This window comes from Oryctolagus cuniculus, chromosome 1 (genome assembly GCF_051225735.1).
Source record: "Oryctolagus cuniculus isolate XC-2025 breed Fujian yellow rabbit chromosome 1, ASM5122573v1, whole genome shotgun sequence".
Taxonomy (NCBI): Eukaryota; Metazoa; Chordata; class Mammalia; order Lagomorpha; family Leporidae; genus Oryctolagus; species Oryctolagus cuniculus.
In genome coordinates, this window is record NC_142867.1 from 56,070,073 (window position 1) to 56,086,965 (window position 16,893).

The 16,893-nt window shown below is 36.6% G+C and overlaps 1 protein-coding gene across 9 annotated transcripts in view; it reads left to right on the forward strand.

Annotated features, from left to right (window-relative positions):
* SBF2 (SET binding factor 2) overlaps positions 1 to 16,893 on the forward strand; it is a 517,136-nt gene that overhangs the window by 170,921 nt on the left and 329,322 nt on the right. The window contains exons 1-2 of one of the 9 annotated variants that reach the window (XM_089328907.1): positions 3,056 to 3,098; positions 3,809 to 3,878. The exons of the other annotated variants lie outside the window; for them this stretch is intronic. Coding sequence (XP_089185033.1) covers positions 3,082 to 3,098; positions 3,809 to 3,878 — 87 coding nt within the window. The 5' untranslated portion in view covers positions 3,056 to 3,081. Of the gene's footprint in view, positions 1 to 3,055; positions 3,099 to 3,808; positions 3,879 to 16,893 lie in introns of those variants that run through there. 9 annotated transcript variants of the gene reach the window in all.

Below are 16,893 nucleotides of genomic sequence, written 5' to 3' on the forward strand. Positions count from 1 at the left end.
CACTGGCCTTCTCTTTCCTTTTTCTTTTTCTTTTTCTTTTTTTTTTTTTGTTAGTTGGACCAATTGTGTGTCAAACCCGGGAAGTTTTCTGCTAGTATCTCACTAAATAGGCTTTCTAATCCTTTCTTTCCATGCCTTCAGGAACTCCTAGAACCCAAATGTTGGGTTTTTTAATAGTATCCTGTAGATTCCCAACAGTATTTTTTAGATTTCTAATTTCCTGTTTTTGTCTTTGGTTTGACTGTATACTTTCCTGTGCTCTGTCTTCAAAGTCCGATATTCTCTCTTCTGCCTCACTGATTCTGTTTTTAAGGCTCTCACTTGCATTTTTTATTTATTCTATTGAATTCTTCATTTCATTTTGATTCCACTTAAGTTTTCAATTTCATGAGAGGAATTTTCTTTCATGTCCTGCATGGATTTCAATAGATCATATGTTTGCTTTTGATTACTTCTAAGTAATCTTATCATCAAATTTTTGAATCTATTTCTTGGTAAGTGCAAAAATGTCAAGAGGCCGGGCCTTTGGGGGATAATTGGGCCATGGATGCTGTGTACTCATTATCAGAGAAATAGTTTTTTTATAAAAGATCAGATTCAGCCCCCTTTCCTCTCTCTTGACCTTCCTGACTTCTGCTATCTAATGATATAGCATGAAGGCCTTCACAAGATACGGGTCTTTGGATCTTGAATTTCATGTTCTCTAGAACTATTAAAAATAAATCTCTGTTCTTTATAAATTTCCCATTCTCAACTATTCTGTTATAGAAGCACAGAATGGACTAAGGCATCATCTTCCTCTCTTTGCCAGGCATTTTCTTTTATACTTTCTCTCACTATGGATTAGACTACATTTATAGAATTTTATACAAATTAGAATCATATGCTATATTCTCATTTCTCTAGTTTATTTCACACAACTATTTTGGGATTAGCCATGTTACATCATCTTATTACTAATGATATTACTATTGTTTTCATTAGCTGCATAGTATTACATTATTGGATATATTGCAATTTATCTATTTTCCTGGTGGTAGCTATTTTGGCTGATTACAGTTTTTGGCTTTTCAAGGAAAATAATAGAAAACTTATTTTTGATATATCAGATGGAAGATCTATACAAAGACTTTAAAACAACTATCTTAAAGATGCTCAAAAAACTAAGGAAAGATACAGAGTAAGTTGTGAAAATGTAAATGTAATTAAAGATCTAACAAAAAAAGCTGTAGGGAAATTCTGAAGTTGAAAAACTTCAGACAGATTCAGTGTCTTACCTGAGGAGGGAAAGAATCAGAAGAATTTGAAGACAGGAAAATGGAAGTTATTAAGTCTCAGGGTTACAAGGGAAAAAAAGTGGAAGAAAAGTAAACCGAGCCTCAGGGATGTGTGGTACAGTATCACTTAGACCAAAGCACACACTGTGGGAATTTCAGAAGGAAAAAACTTCAAGAAACAGTAGCTGAAAACTTATTTAAGCTTGTTTCAAGATGTGGATATAATGTAGAATGCTCAGTGAACTCCATGTAAGCTGAACTTAAAAGGTCCCTACAGAGACACATTATAGTCAAACTTTGAAAGACAAAGACATCCTTGAAAGAATGAGCCAAGTGGCTCTCACAGAGATCTTCATTAAGGTGTTTGGGTTTTTTTGGTTTTTTTTTTTTTTTTTTTGGTTTGGTTTGGTTTTTGTTTTTAAGGATTTATTTGAAGGGCAGAGAGAGAGGGAGGAAGGGAGGGAGAGAGAGAGAGAGAGAGCGAGTTTCAGTCTGCTGGTTCACTTCCCAAATGGCAGCAATGGCTGTGTTTGGGCCAGGCTGAAGCCAGGAGCTCAGAACTCCATCCAGATTTTCCACGTGAGTGGCAGGGGCCCAGATGCTTGGGCCATCTTCTACTGCTTTCCCAGGTGCAGTAGAAGGGAGCTGGATTAGAAGTAGAACAGATGGGACTCATACCAGTGGTGATTTTGGATGCCAGCATCACAGGCAGTAGCTAACCCACTGCACCACAATGCTGGCCCCAAGATCCTCACTGATATTGTCAATACATTTATCCTCACAAACTTTCAAGGCCAGGAGGCAGTGGATTGATACATTGATTATGCTAATAGAAAAGCAAAAACAAAATAACACTTGTCGGCCCAGAATCTCATATCTGGCAGAATAGTTTTTCAGTAGTGAGAGAGAGATCAAGGTGTTTCCAGATAAACAAAAATTGAGAGAGAGAGTTTCCACTACACCTTCCTTGGAAGAAATGCTTAAGGTGAATGAAAGGACAGATTGAAACTAACTTTTAACATTTCTTTTTTTTCTTTTGAAGTTGTACTTTATTTGTTTGAAATGTAGAATGACAGAGTTACAGAGAGAGAATGAGAGACACAGAGAGAGATCTTCCATCTGATGGTGCACTCTCCAAATGACCACCATGACGAGCTGGGCCAGGTTGAAGTCTGGAGCCTGGCAGTTCTTTCAGGTCTCCCATGTGGGTGCAGGGATCCAAACACTTGGGCCATCTTGTGCTGTTTTCCCAGGTGCAGTAGCAGAGAGCCGGACAGGGACTCAAACTGGTGCACAGATGAAATGCCAGTGCCCCAGGTGGCAGATTAATCCACTACACCAGGACACTGGCTCCATCACTTTGGCATTTCATGTAAGGCAGATCTAGAGGTGATCAATTCTTTAGCTATTGTTTTTTGTGGAAAGTCTGTCTCCTTTTCATTTCTGAAGGAAACTTTTGCTGATTATTCTTGGTTGGCATGTTTTTCTTCGACCTCTTTGAATTGTCATCTACTCTCTTGACTTGTAACATTTTTGGTGAGAAACTTGCTTATAGCCTCATTAGAATTCCTTTCTAATGAATCACTTTTCTTTTGCTGCTTAAAATAGTTTGTATTTGACTTTTGTTAATATGATTATCCTGTGTTTTCATTTCTTCCTCCTCCTCCTCCTCCTCCTCCCACTCCTCCTCTCCCACCTCCTCCTCCTCCTCCTACTCCCACATGGGTATAGGGACCCAAGGACTTGGGCCATCGTCTGCTGCTCTTCTAAGCATGTTAGCGGGGAGCTGGAACAGAAGTGGAGCATGGGGAACTCCAAAAGGTATATGGAATGCTGGCATCACAAGTGGTGGCTTAACCCATTTACGACCCCATAAATATATTGCAAGAAAGAAAAAAAGAAAAGGAAGTTACTGCCTTTATTCTTTAAAAACTGGCTTCAGAATAAATGATCTTCACCAATCAGTCTTGCCAGCAATTCTTGAGGACCATTGAAAACTTTTCTGTGGATATACCCATCCCATTTCTCTTCTCTTTTTTGAGGAGAGAGTTTTTAAGGTATGTATTCCTTCTCAATCCTGCAAAGAAAGCTCAAGTATTTAAAGCCTCCTTTCTGCTTTCCCTAGAGCTGTGTCTTAAAGTGCTTAAGCTATATTGCCTTATCCTAGTCCCACATAATTGAGTCACCTATCTGCAAATATGTGTGTGTGCCATCTTCATGACCACATGCAGGGCACTAAAGAAGTGCATAGGGTGCCAAGGGACACAGATGGACTAGATAGGTACACTTGAGATATTCTTCGGTAGGCTTCTTGGTGGAGTATGGGAGGCAATTAGTAGAAACCATGACCCTTTGTTGCATTCTGCACCCTGGTTTTCGGGAACCCTTATCGTTTTTTCTGCTCCTAGCTTCCCCCAGACTATCCATCTGTGCCTATGCCCTAAATGTTGTAGGTGAGCTGAGAACTAAGTGAGCCTCTTGGGGAGCACTGTCTACAGCTGTGGAGGCCAGTTACTGACTTTCTCTCCTAGGAGAATTCACAGGATGAGTAATGTCCCTCTTGGCACTTGGCTGTCTTATCGTAGGGGAGAGATCAAACAGGTAAAGTGAAACTGTTAATTTTAACCTTTTCAATGCTTCCTTTCAATGTTTTTTATAGTGGGTTTCAGGAACTATCTCCTGGATTCCTAAGTTCCCACAGAGGTCCTCTTGTGTGTGTGTGTGATTGCTAAAATTGTTTCAGAAGTGGATGATGAGTGAAAATTCCTATGCTTCTATCTTGGTGCCAGAAGTTCTGCTTTTTAGTTTCAGCTGGAATTTTCAATTGACAAATTACACAGATAATGTATTTCATTAAAATAAGAAGTAAATAGAACACTTCACTTTGTTAATGAGAGCAAGCAGCAAAAACAGCATTAAAAACTGGTAGTAAGTACCTAGGGTAGTTGCATACATTCTCCATGACCCAACAGAAATATTGCTCATTTGTATCACAGGTATCTATAAAAATAACTGTATGCTGCTTACAGTTGTTCAGATGCGTTTATATTTTATTTTGTGAAAACAGAGCCAGTAACACTAGTGACTTCATTCTATAACAAAATATCACAAGTTAACATTTACTGAGTACTCAGTGGTATTTTTTAGGTAACTTTTTGTACTTAAAGAATATACTGAAGAAGTTACTGTTTTTAAAGCATGAAATCCTGAATTTAGTAGAGAATAGAAATTACATATCCACTGTTGATTGGCTTTAAACACAAAACTAGAAACTTAGATAGCATATGTTAACTATTATGTCTATTTTGAGAACATATGTGAAAATCAAGTGAAATAGGTTCTTATTTACTTACTTACTTACTTGAAAGAGTTACAGAGAGAGGTAAAGCCAGAGAGAGAGAGACAGACAGACAGACAGACAGACACAGAGACCTTCCATCTGCTGGTTCACTCCCCGAATGACCACAAGGGCCAGAGTTGAGCTGATCCAAAGGCAGGAGCCTGGAGCTTCTTCCGGTTCTTTCGCATGGGTGCAGGGGCCCAAGGACTTGGGCCACCTTTTACTGCTTTCCCAGGCCATAGCAGAGAGCTGGATCGGAAGTGGAACAGCTGGGACTGGAACCGGCACCCGTATGAGATGCTAGCACTGCAGACGGCAGGCCCATTGAATTAAGTTATAAATGTAGCATAGGCAAAAATCTTGTATTACCAATATAATGAAATTTGATAAACTGTACAATACCGAGACAATATAAAATTAAATCTTTCCCTAAAGTGCTAGTCATTTCATTGTTGGAAAATGTGATTTATGTTTCAGTTGAGCATTTATTGAAGTGTTTGGAGTTCACATTGAAGGAAAATTACAAATATTAAATATATTTGAATCATATGTATTTTTAACTTTCCTAAAACACATGCCTGAGTTGAGGTCAACTATGAATAGTAGGTTTTTGTTTAGAATCTTAGCTTGATCTAGGGAATGATCAATCAGTCTCTCGATCTCTTTCTCCCTCTCTCCCCTCCCTCTCTCCTCTCTTCTCTCCCTTCTTCTCACATTGATCAAGCTTCTTTAGTTTAATTCTTGGATTTAAGCACGTATACCTGTACCACCTTCTTGTTTTCATCATTAATAGTTGTTCTTTTCCACTAAGTCACACCCTCCTTTCTTCCCAACATAGATATAAGCTGTGGCTTCTGTACAGGTTGCAAGTTGACTCAAAATTGCTATAATTTATTTTCAAGTTCTAGAACATTACAGATAACAAATCTTTGATAATAGTTACTATAATAGAATTTCATTATTACATGATAAGATACAGTAGAAAACAATTTAATGATATGTCTCTTTCTGATGATTGTATGGGATAATTAGATTCTATCTTAGGGTAGACCAAAGGTTTTTATTGGAAAAAACTTTTAAGATGTATTTGTTTATTTAAAAAGTCACATTTATGGAGAGAGGGGCAGAGAGAGAGAGAGAGAAAGAGAGAGAGATCAATCTTCCGTTAACTGGCTATCTCCCTAGATAACCACAAAGGCCAGGACTGGGCCACACCGAGCCAAAGCTGGGAGCCAGGAAATTCATCCAAGTCTTCCATTTGAGTGCAGGGGCCCAAGCACTTAGCCCATCTTATGCTGCTTTCCCTGGCACATTAGCAGGAAGCTGAATTGGAAGAGGAGTATCTGGTACTTGAACTGGGACTCATATGTGATGTAGGTGCAGTAGGTATTGGCTTAACCCGCTAAGCCACAGTGCTGACTCCTCATTTAAAATTTTGTTCTTCAATTAATCACAGCTATACATAAGTTGCAAAAAATGACATCTTAGGCCTTTTACTTACATAGATCTTACTTTTTAGAGTAAAAATTTTAAAATAAAATAGCAGTCTTTCTATTGGTTACACTCATTTTCTTGGCAAAATTAAAATCACTTAGTGTATACTATCTCTAAGAACAAAATCGGGAGGTGGGAGCAGACCAGCATTGTGGAATAACAGGTTAAGCTGTCAGTTGCAACATCACCATTGTGCTGATTCAAGTCCTGACTACTCTGCTTTTGATCGGCTTCCTGCTAATGTGCCTGGGAAAGCAGCAGAAGATACCCCAGATGCTTCTGAACAAATACATGTGGGAGACCAGGATGGAATTGCTGGTTCCTGGCTTTAACTTGGTCCATCCCCAGCTGTTGTGTCTGTTAGGGGGAGTGAACTAACAGATTCAATCAATCTCTCTCTCTCTCTCTCTTTCTCTCTCTCTCTGTCAATGCCTTTCAAAGGAATAAATCTTGAAAAAAGGTAAAATTGGGATATTGGTTATAATTTCAGTTGCCAAATGATGCCTCTTTCTAGACCCTTAATGTTTTCTTAGACTTAATTATTTTAACTTTTTTTAAGTAAAGTTACTAACTTGGCTTTTGGTTGATTTTTGTGATTAGAAAAGTTTATTTTCCTCTAAATATTTTCTTTGTACATTTTTTGACATTATTTTTCCTCTATAGTTGAGTTTAATTATCTTTGGTAATCTTGAAAAAATTTTTAATTGTATATGTCTTAAAAACTGGATTACAGTGATTGGTTATAGTACAAATCACTTGAGTTAAACGTTAAACTATTACTTAATACTACAGATTGGGCTAATACCCTTTGTATCTCTTCCAAATAACAAGAGCAAAACACAAAAATTCTCTAAGAGTCCTCCAAGAACTGAGATTTTATCAAAACCAACAATTTTTGGTTAGTTTCAGATACTTTGTACTCCACTTAATATATCTCCTTCTCCAGAAAACCGCAAAAGTATATACCAGGTCACCTAGAAAGTATATAATAACCATGAAATAGAAGCTGTAAGCATTTGTTGAATTCCTGCCATGTCCATCATGCCAGTACTTTTTGGATAAGAGAAAAGGATGAGATACAGTTTCTCTTCTATCCCCTCCTCCTCCAGTTATTTGCATTGCAAATATTAAATAGTAAGTAGTATATCATTTGTGTTTATTGTATACACTGGGCAGTAATCCCAAGCACTTAACTTATTGGGGACATTCATTTTATGACATCTGGTCCTTATGGAACACTTGCTTTATAGAATTATATTAAGCAATATGGATATTTTATGTTAGTGCATAGTTGGTGAGGTGAATAACCTTTACCTGCTTATAAAAATTAAATACAGATTATATATAGACTATAGACTAATAAATGATTTATAGAAGGTAGACTAACTAGGGAAGAGGAGGATAGTAAATAAGTAGAGAACTGATAGTTGTTGAAATTCAGGGACAAGTTGTTAGATTTGTTATCAAAGTGTCTTCTTTCTCTTGGCTCCTTTAAGATTTAATTTTTCTGCCACTCATTTTTATTTCTAGTGTATGTTCTTTTGTATTTACTTTTTAATATTTAATCTCTGTAGTCCTAAACTGTATTGTATCCTCTTAGAATAAGGATAGAATTATACTCTATTATACTTAATTAGTGGCATGGAGTCTTGTGTATACCTGGTACTTCATTGTAGCTAGTAGGTATATCCATTCCTAGAAGGTATGCTATGAGTTTCCAATAATTATCTCTTAAATATCATTTTCTTGTATTTTGGTGTATAAAAATTTGTTTCTGTAAACATAGGTTTTCTTATATAAGCTCCCTCTTCATAGCTTATGAAACTCCAAATTGAAGAAGCAAAAAAAGGAGTTTGATTTAACTTACTTGCTTAACACCTGGGACATACAAAGCAAGGAATTATCGTTTGATTGTTTAATTGTACTGGGTTCTGATTGTTTTATTTGTTCATTTTTAACCATACACTTGTATCTGTCAGGTAGACATGGGTCCTCTCTACCTGTGTCAGTATTTGAATGAGACCTGTCAACTCTTCTTTCATTAAATATTTATAATTGTGTTAAAATATACACAAGTCTGCCATTTTAACTATTCTATTTCTTACTTTAATTTCTTATTAACTATTTCTTATGTATTTTGTACACTGAATTTATGTGTATATTTGGGAACATCCTAAAATTCATTAACCATTAGGTTCATGTATGCTGCTGAATCAAATCTCGAATCATTTCAAAAATTGTTTGCATCACCTTCACTTTGCCTTTGAGATGCAGAGACATCATTTGTGCTGGTTTGTCTCGGCTGTGTCAGTCAGTCCTGACTACTCTTCCTTACACCCTGCTCATGCCTGGTGAGTCAGTTCTCAGCACAGGGACAGCAGGGCCAGATGAGGATCACGTGGCTGATAAGTAGTGGAGTAGTGGGATTGGCAATAAATCGGAGAATAAAATGTTCTATGAGATTGAAAAAAAAATAGTTCAGTGTCATTAAGGATATTCTTGTACAACTATCACCACTGTTAAGTTTTTGAACTTTTTCATCATTATTTAGAGAAACTCTGCATACATTAAAGAATAACTCCTTGTTCCCTTCACCCCCACACTGATAACCACTGTTCAGTGACTATTCTAGATATCTTACAAAAATGGAATCATTCAAAATTTGCCCTTTCATGTTATTTAAGCATAATTTCTGTAAGATTCGTCCTTGATGAGGTAGGTATTGTGACATAGTAGGTTACGCTGCCACTTAAGACGCCTGCTTCCTGTGTAAGAGTGCCTAACACTGCCAGTTCTGATCTAGCATTTCTGCTGCTGCATCCTGGGAGGCAAGAGACAATGGTTCAATTATTTGGACCCCTGACACCCATCTGGGAGTCCTGGATAGAGTTTCAGGCTCTTGACTTCAACCAGGCCCAGCCTGGCTTTGTGGGCATATGAGAAATGAAATAGCAGATAAAAAATTCATGTGAATTCTCTCTCTCACTCCCTGTCTCCTTCTCCCATCTTACTCTGCCTTTCAAGTAGATGAAAATAAAAAAAATTTTTCTTTATTTATATAAGGTGAACAAATTTCATGTGTTTCATATGTATAGATTTAACAGCATCTAGTTCCAACTCTACTCTCCTTCCTTTCTTATTTCTTTTAATTTTACAATGACATACTTTCAGTTTATTTTATGATCACAAGCGTAACCTTCCACTGCATAAAGAATTTAGCAAGTAGGAAAATCACTTTTCCTTGAGAATATAGAGAAGGGCTGTAAAAAAAAAACTCAAAATGTCAATTTCACTCATATGTTAAATTTTTATACTCTGAATATTAATTACCACAAATCAGGGAAAACATGGTATTTTTTTTTGGACTGGCTTCTTTCACTGAGAATTATGGTTTCCAGTTTGTTTTAAAAGATAGGATTTCATTCTTTTATATAGCTTAGTAGTATCCCATAGTGTATATATACCACATCTTCTTTATCCAGTCATCAGTTAATAGACATCTGAATTGATTCCATATCTTTGCTATTGTGAATGGAGCTGCAATAAAAATGGGGGTACAGGTAACTCTTTCATATGCTGATTTCATTTCATTTGGATAAATTCCCGGAATGGGATGGCTAGGTCAAATTGTAGGTATGTTTTCAGATTTCTGAAGACTCTCCATACTGTCTTCCATAATGGCTGTACTAGTTTACATTCCCACCAGCAATGTATTAGGGTACCTTTTCCCCTACACCCTCATTAGTGTTGTTTTTTTTTTTTTTAAATTTTTGTATGATGGTCATTCTCACTGAAGTAAAATGAAACCTCATTGTGGTTTTTGCTTGCATTTCCCTAATGATAATGATCCTGAGCAATTTTGTTGGCTCTTTGAACTTCATCCTTTGAAAAATGCCTGCTAATGTCCTTTGCCCATTGCACATTTCTTGACTAGAATGTTTATTTTGTCTTGGAGTTCTTTGAGCTTTTTATAAATTCTGGATATTAATCCTTTATTTATTGCATAGTTTGCAAATATTTTCTCTCATTCTGTGGGTTGTTTCTTCACTTTGTTGAGTGTTTCCTTTGCATTGTAGAAGTTTCTTAGCTTGATGTTATCCCATTTGTCTATTTTTGCTTTTATTGCCCATGCTTCTGGGGTCTTTTCCAAGAAATCTTTGCCTTTGCCAATGAATTGTAGAGTTTCCCCTATGTTTTCCTCTAGTAATTTGATGGTATCAGGTTGTAAATATAGATCCTTGATCTATTTTAAGTTGGTTTTTGTATAAAATGTACGTTAAAGATCTTGTTTCATACTTCTGTAGTCATAGATCCAACATTCCCAGCACCATTTGTTGTAGAGAATGTCCTTTCTCCAGGGGTTGATTATAGCTCCTTTGTAAAAGACGAGTTGGTTGTGGATGGATGGATTGATTTCTGGGGTTTCTGTTCTATTTCATAGGTCTATTTCTATGCCAGTATCAAGCTGCTTTGATTATAACTGCCCTGTAGTTTGTCTTGAAATCTGGTATTGTGATGCCTCTGGCTTTGTTTTTGTTGTTTAAAGTTGCTTTAGCTTTTTGAAGTCTCTTGTGTTTCCAGTGTGAAATTTAGCATCGTTTTCTCTAGATCTGAGAATAATCCTGTTGGTATTTTGATTGGGATCACATTGAATCTGTAATTTTGATGATATTCTTTCAGTCCACAAAAATGGACTGTTTTGATTTTTCCATGTTTTTGTGTCTTCTATTTATTTAAAGTTTTTAATTTTTATTGTAGAAATCTTTCACATCTTTGGTTAAATTCTTTTTTTTTTCTTAAAGATTTATTTTATTTATTTGAAAGATAGAGTTACAGAGAGAGGTAGAGACAGAGTGTTCCTCCATCCGCTGCTTAACTCCCCAAATGGCCGCAACAGCCAGAGCAGTGCCAATTTGAAGCCAGGAGCAAGGAGCTTCTTCCAGGTCTCCCACGTGGGTGCAGGGTCCCAAGGGCTTGGGCCATCTTCTACTGCTATCCCAGGACATAGTGGAGAGCTGGATCGGAAGAGAAGCAGTCAGTCTCAAATCAGCGCCCATATGGGATGCCGGCACCCATGTGGGATGTCAGCACTTCAGGCCGGTGCTTTACCCCACTGCACCCACAGTGCCAGCCCCATGGTTAAATTTATTCTAAGATATTTAAATGATTTTGTAGCTATTGTGAATAGAACTGATCTTAATTTTCTTTCTTAGCCATGGCATTATTTGTGTATACAAAGGCTATTGATTTTCGTGTCTTGATTTTATATCCTGCAACTTTACAAGACTCTCCCATGAGTTCCAATAACCAATTAGTAGAATCTTTGGTTTCCCTGTGTATAGATAGAATCATGTCATCTGCCAACTGGGATAATTTGACTTCCTCCTTACCTGTTTGTATCCCTTTGATTTGTTTTTCTTGCCTAATGGCTCTGGCTGAAACTTATAGAACTATACTGAATAGCAGTAGTGAAAATGAGCATCACTTGTCTGATTCTAGATCTTAGTGGAGATGCTTCCAACTGTTCCCCATTCAATATGATACTGGCTGTGAGTTTGTCAGAAATTGCCTTGTATTGAGGAATGTTCTTTCTATACCCAATTTGCTTAGAGTTTTCATCATGAAAGGGTGTTGTATTTTATCAAATGCTTTCTCTGCATCTATTGAGATCATAATGCATGTATAATTTATTCTCTTCCAAGACAATGTTTCTTTTCTTTTTATTTCCAAGACATTTTTCATATATTAATATTATGTCTTCCTTAATGCTTAATTGAATTTGCTCATGAAACTAAGAGTTATTTTTATTTGAGGTGTTTGAATTAGGCTATGATTATTAATAAATGAGTAAGATACAGTTTTGTTATTAAGGGATTTACCTTTGTAAATATTTTTTTTCCTGTAAATTTTTTTTAAGATTTATCTATTTACTTGAAAGTCAGAGTTACACAGAGAAGGAGAGGCAGAGAGAGAGAGAGAGGGAAGGAGGGATGGAGGGAGGGAGGGAGGGAGAGAGGGAGGGAGGGGTTGTCCATCCGCTGGCCCACTCCCCAACTGACCGCAACTGCCGGAGCTGTGCTGATTGGAAGCCAGGAGCCAGGAGCCTCCTCTGGGTCTCCCACATGGGTTCTGGGGCCCAACGACCCAGGCCGTCCTCCACTGCCTTCCCAGGCCACAGCAGAGAGTTGGATCAGAAGAGGAGCAGCCAGGACTCAAACTGGCACCCACATGGAATGCTGGCACTGCAGGCAGCAGCTTCAACCTCCATGCCACAGCGCCGGCTCCTCCTGTAAATTTTTTATAACTTAACTCCTTAAAAGGTTTATGAATAAAATTTCCACTTGATGAGAAAATAGACCATTTAGTTCATTAAAAAAACTATTACATTGGGGCTGACACTGTAGTGTAGTAGGTTAAGCATCTGACTGCAGCACCAGCATCCCATATGGGCACTGATCTGAGTCTCCGCTGCTCCTTTCCTGATGCAGCTCCCTGCTGGTGGCCTGGGAAAGCACTAGAAGATGGCTCAAGTGCTTGGGCACCTGCACCCACGGAGGAAACCAGGAAAGAGCTCCTGGTCCCTGGCTTCAGATCAGCTCAGCTCTAGCACTGGGCCATTTGGGGAGTGAACCAGCAGATGGAAGATTTCTTTTTCTCTCTCCCTCTCTCTATAACTCTGCCTCTCAAGTAAATGAATAAATATTTTTAGATACTATTAAAATAATTTAAATTGTATTTGGGTGAAAATTTACTTGGGGGAAGCTATAATTTGATTGTTTACTTAACATATATAAAATTATATTATTTTTGCATTTCCATATGTACTTCAGAATCACATTATTGACTTATTTCTAAAAAGGTCTGACAGGGAATTTGAATCAAATTGTGTTCTGAAGAGAATTTGGAGAAAATTGATGTGTTAATGAAATTGAGTTTTCCAGTTTATGAACTTTGTATATCTGTTAATTTACTGTAGTCTTTAAACATTTATCTCATACTTTTTGCATATATTTCCTACATATATTTTAGTTATTATAAATGTTCATGTTTTCTGTTGTACTTGTAAATAAGTAGCCCTTAAAAAATATTGTCTTTGTGATCTGTGATCTTGCTGAGCTTATATACTAGTTTTAATATCTTTGAGTAGATCCTTTAGAAATTTCTGTTTACATTGGATGGAAGACCTCACTCTCTGCCTCTCCTCTCTCTGTGTTACTCTTTCAAATAAATAAATCAATCTTTTAAAACAAAAAGAAATTTCTGTTTAGATAGTCATGTCACCTAAAATAAAAAAGACAGTTTTGTTTTCCCTTTCTATTCTGTATGCCTTTTGTCCATTTGCATTTATTGTACATGAACTACAATGTTGAGTAGAAGAGATAAATACAAATTTTAGGGCATAAGCTTTCAGATTTTACTATTACTTTTGATATTGCCTTTAAGTTTGGGTGGATACTTTTTTGGAGGGATGGTGGCTAGGGAAGGTTCATTGTAGTTCTACTTTTTTGAGAATTTTTCATCATAAGTAGATGTCAGATTTTTGTCAAGTGCTATTTTTTAACTGATAGGGTGCTATTTCTCCTCTTGTTTTTTTGATACAGTGAAATGCAAACCAATTTTCAAATACTTTTCCAGACTTGATATTTTGAGTTTTTCTAAGCATAGTATATTAATATTTTGGGAAGGAGGATTTTGTCTCTATTTGTGTATTTTCAAGAAAGATATTGGTGTATACTTTTCTTTGCATGTCTTTGGGTTTGGCCTCTAAGTAAAAATGTAAAACCAGTTTAGGAAGTGTTTCTTTCCTTTTTATTTTCCAGAAGTTTTTATGTAATGTTAATATTATGTCTTCCTTAGGCCGGCGCCGGGCTCACTAGGCTAATCCTCCGCCTTGCGGTGCCAGCACACCGGGTTCTAGTCCCGGTTGGGGCGCCGGATTCTGTCCAGGTTGCCCCTCTTCCAGGCCAGCTCTCTGCTGTGGCCAGGGAGTGCAGTGGAGGATGGCCCAAGTACTTGGGCCCTGCACCCCATGGGAGACCAGGAGAAGTACCTGGCTCCTGCCTTCGGATCAGCGCGGTGCGCTGGCCGCAGTGCGTCGGCTGCAGCGGCCATTGGAGGGTGAACCAATGGCAAAGGAAGACCTTTCTCTCTGTCTCTCTCTCTCACTGTCCACTCTGCCTGTCAAAAAAAAAAAAAAAAAATATATATATATATATATATATATATATATATATTATGTCTTCCTTAATGTTTAGTTGAATTTACTCATGAAGCTGGGAGTTATTTTTATTTGAAGTGCTTAAACTAGTATTTCAGAGAGAATTATTCAAGATCTGTTTCTTTATGAGTGTCTTTCAAAGGATTTTCTTTCAGAGGATTTTTCAGTTTTACTTAGTTTGTGAGTTTATGGACTTGAAATTGCTTTAAATATTCCCTTATTGTAATTTTATTGCCTGAGCATTCTATAATAACAATAGCAACTTTCATTTTACTCCTAATATAGATAATTTGTATCTTCTCTTTTTTTCTTTAGATAGTCTGACTAGAGATTTGTAAATTTCACTGAACTTTTCAGAGAACCAGTTTTTGGTTGCATTGATTTTGCCCTGTATTTCTGTTTTCTCATTTTTTGTTTGTTTTTGGCTTCTGTTTGTCCAATGTTGTGGACATCATAGAAGTTAACAAAGTAAAATTTAATTTTTATTTACCACCTGTTTGCAAAAATACATATTGCTAGATTCTAGGAGAATAAAAACTGAAGAAACCAAAGATCTTTTGTAATTTATAATACAGTGGTACAGACAGCCTTTTTTATAATCACTTGTAATGGATAAGTGCTCTAATACAGATGCAAATAGTGAATTAATAAGACCCCAAAATGCGCCAGTTTACCCTTGAGGAAATGATGAGCAAAGGTTTATTTTACTCAGGAGCCATTCTTTGATCCAAAGATACTGTGTAAATGAGAGATACGTTATTTTAGTTCATATACCACAAAGTCTTCCCATGAGTGAATCTGATTGCAGACCATGTATTTATGTTTCTCTTCCTCCTCCTAGCTCTGCTCCTCCTCCCCACCTCTCTTTTTCTGCTGTTACATCTGACCTTATTATTAATTCTTTGTACTTCTAGGCACACTGTTTAATATGGGAATCAGTCTTTCCCTCATCTCTGAGTGACTGTTGTCAGCTTTGCTTATTCAAGGGGAAAGATTTCTCCAACATGTTTTATTTTTGGTAATGTTATTAACAAAAAGATTTTCTCCCTCTAGCCTGCTTTTCAAAGATTATTACCTCTGAAGTTCTAAAGACACACCCGTTTTGCTATTATCCAGATACATGTAGACAGAGCTTCTGCAGTAGAACATTTTGTTCTATTTGCTATACTTTTTTTTCAAGAGACAAAGATAAACAGCTTTAACAGATAACCATCTCTTGTTACTGCTTCTAACAATAATATTTAGCAGCCATTGAAGATTTCTGCAGTGCCTTTCTCAGAAAAGCTGCGTTAAGTAAACAGTCATTAAATATTCTTGGTGACTGATAAGATGATAGAATTTAATGTTAGCTACTGTCATATCAGGCTAAAACATTTTTTTTCCTGTTTTGGTAAATAATACTCATCTTGTTTATACAGGTCCTATCAAAAACAGTGTTATTTCAACCAAATATTTTTATGAAGCTCATGAGAGTTAAAACTAACAAATTTTGAACTACTTGAATCATGCTTATTTAGTTTTCTTTAGATGTATATTTTTTATTTATTTCCAAGTCACAAGTTATACTGTGTCCTGTGTTTTGAAGAATGACAGCTATTATGCAGTGTTCCAACCAGTCAGCATTTACAATAAAACTTGGGTTGTTTATGTCATTGAAATCTCACTCATGGATCGAATTAGTACTTAGAAACTTAACTTTCATTTGATCCTGTGCTGCCAAAGGATGGTTTTGTTATAGGTGTTTTGTGAGATGTGTGTACTATATGCTTTCTATATCAGATACCAGTCCAATGTGAAATCTCACTTGCTTTATAAACTTTATAATACGAGTAGTCTCAAGCACCCTTACCTGGATTCACAGTAAAGACAGTTACCATCTACTGTATACATATTTCAGGTTCACATATTTTCTTAAATAACTTCATGTTTAAGTAACCGTCATGATCAGAGTCACCAGCAATGCCAGCATATAAACTTCTGCAGGGAAGAGATTTTATTTTCCTCATTGTATTTTCAGTTTCTCTAACAGGGCTTGGGACATCATGGTTGTTCAGTAAACTAATAGAGTTAATTACCATTAGCCTGAAGCTCTCTTCAGTATTCCCTTTGCTTGTGTAAAAACTGACACGTAGAACCTAGGTCTATCATCCAAGAAATTACATTCCCTTCACTTTGCCTTTCCTTCCTTTATGCCTCATGCTGGAAGTTTTCTCTGATTCATTCCTCAACTACTTATACTTTGTACAATAGTAATAACAGTAGCAGTTAATGTGATATTGATTGGTAGTATACTTGAGTATCAGCCGTGTAAGTGTTCAACATTTCTATAATGTTATATATTGATTTCTTTGTGTGTCCCATGTAGTGTGCTAACCAACTGACAACATTTTATCATTTCAAAGTGATAGTAAAATATGAGCTATTTTATGTTAAAGAAAAACTGAGGTTCAGAAAAATCCAGAAACTTTGCCAAAATCATTATCTAAATTAAAGATCAAAGTAGATAATTCTTATCTGTCTGAGACCATAGGTTGTGAGATGATCAAGTTTAGCATGTTTGTGAA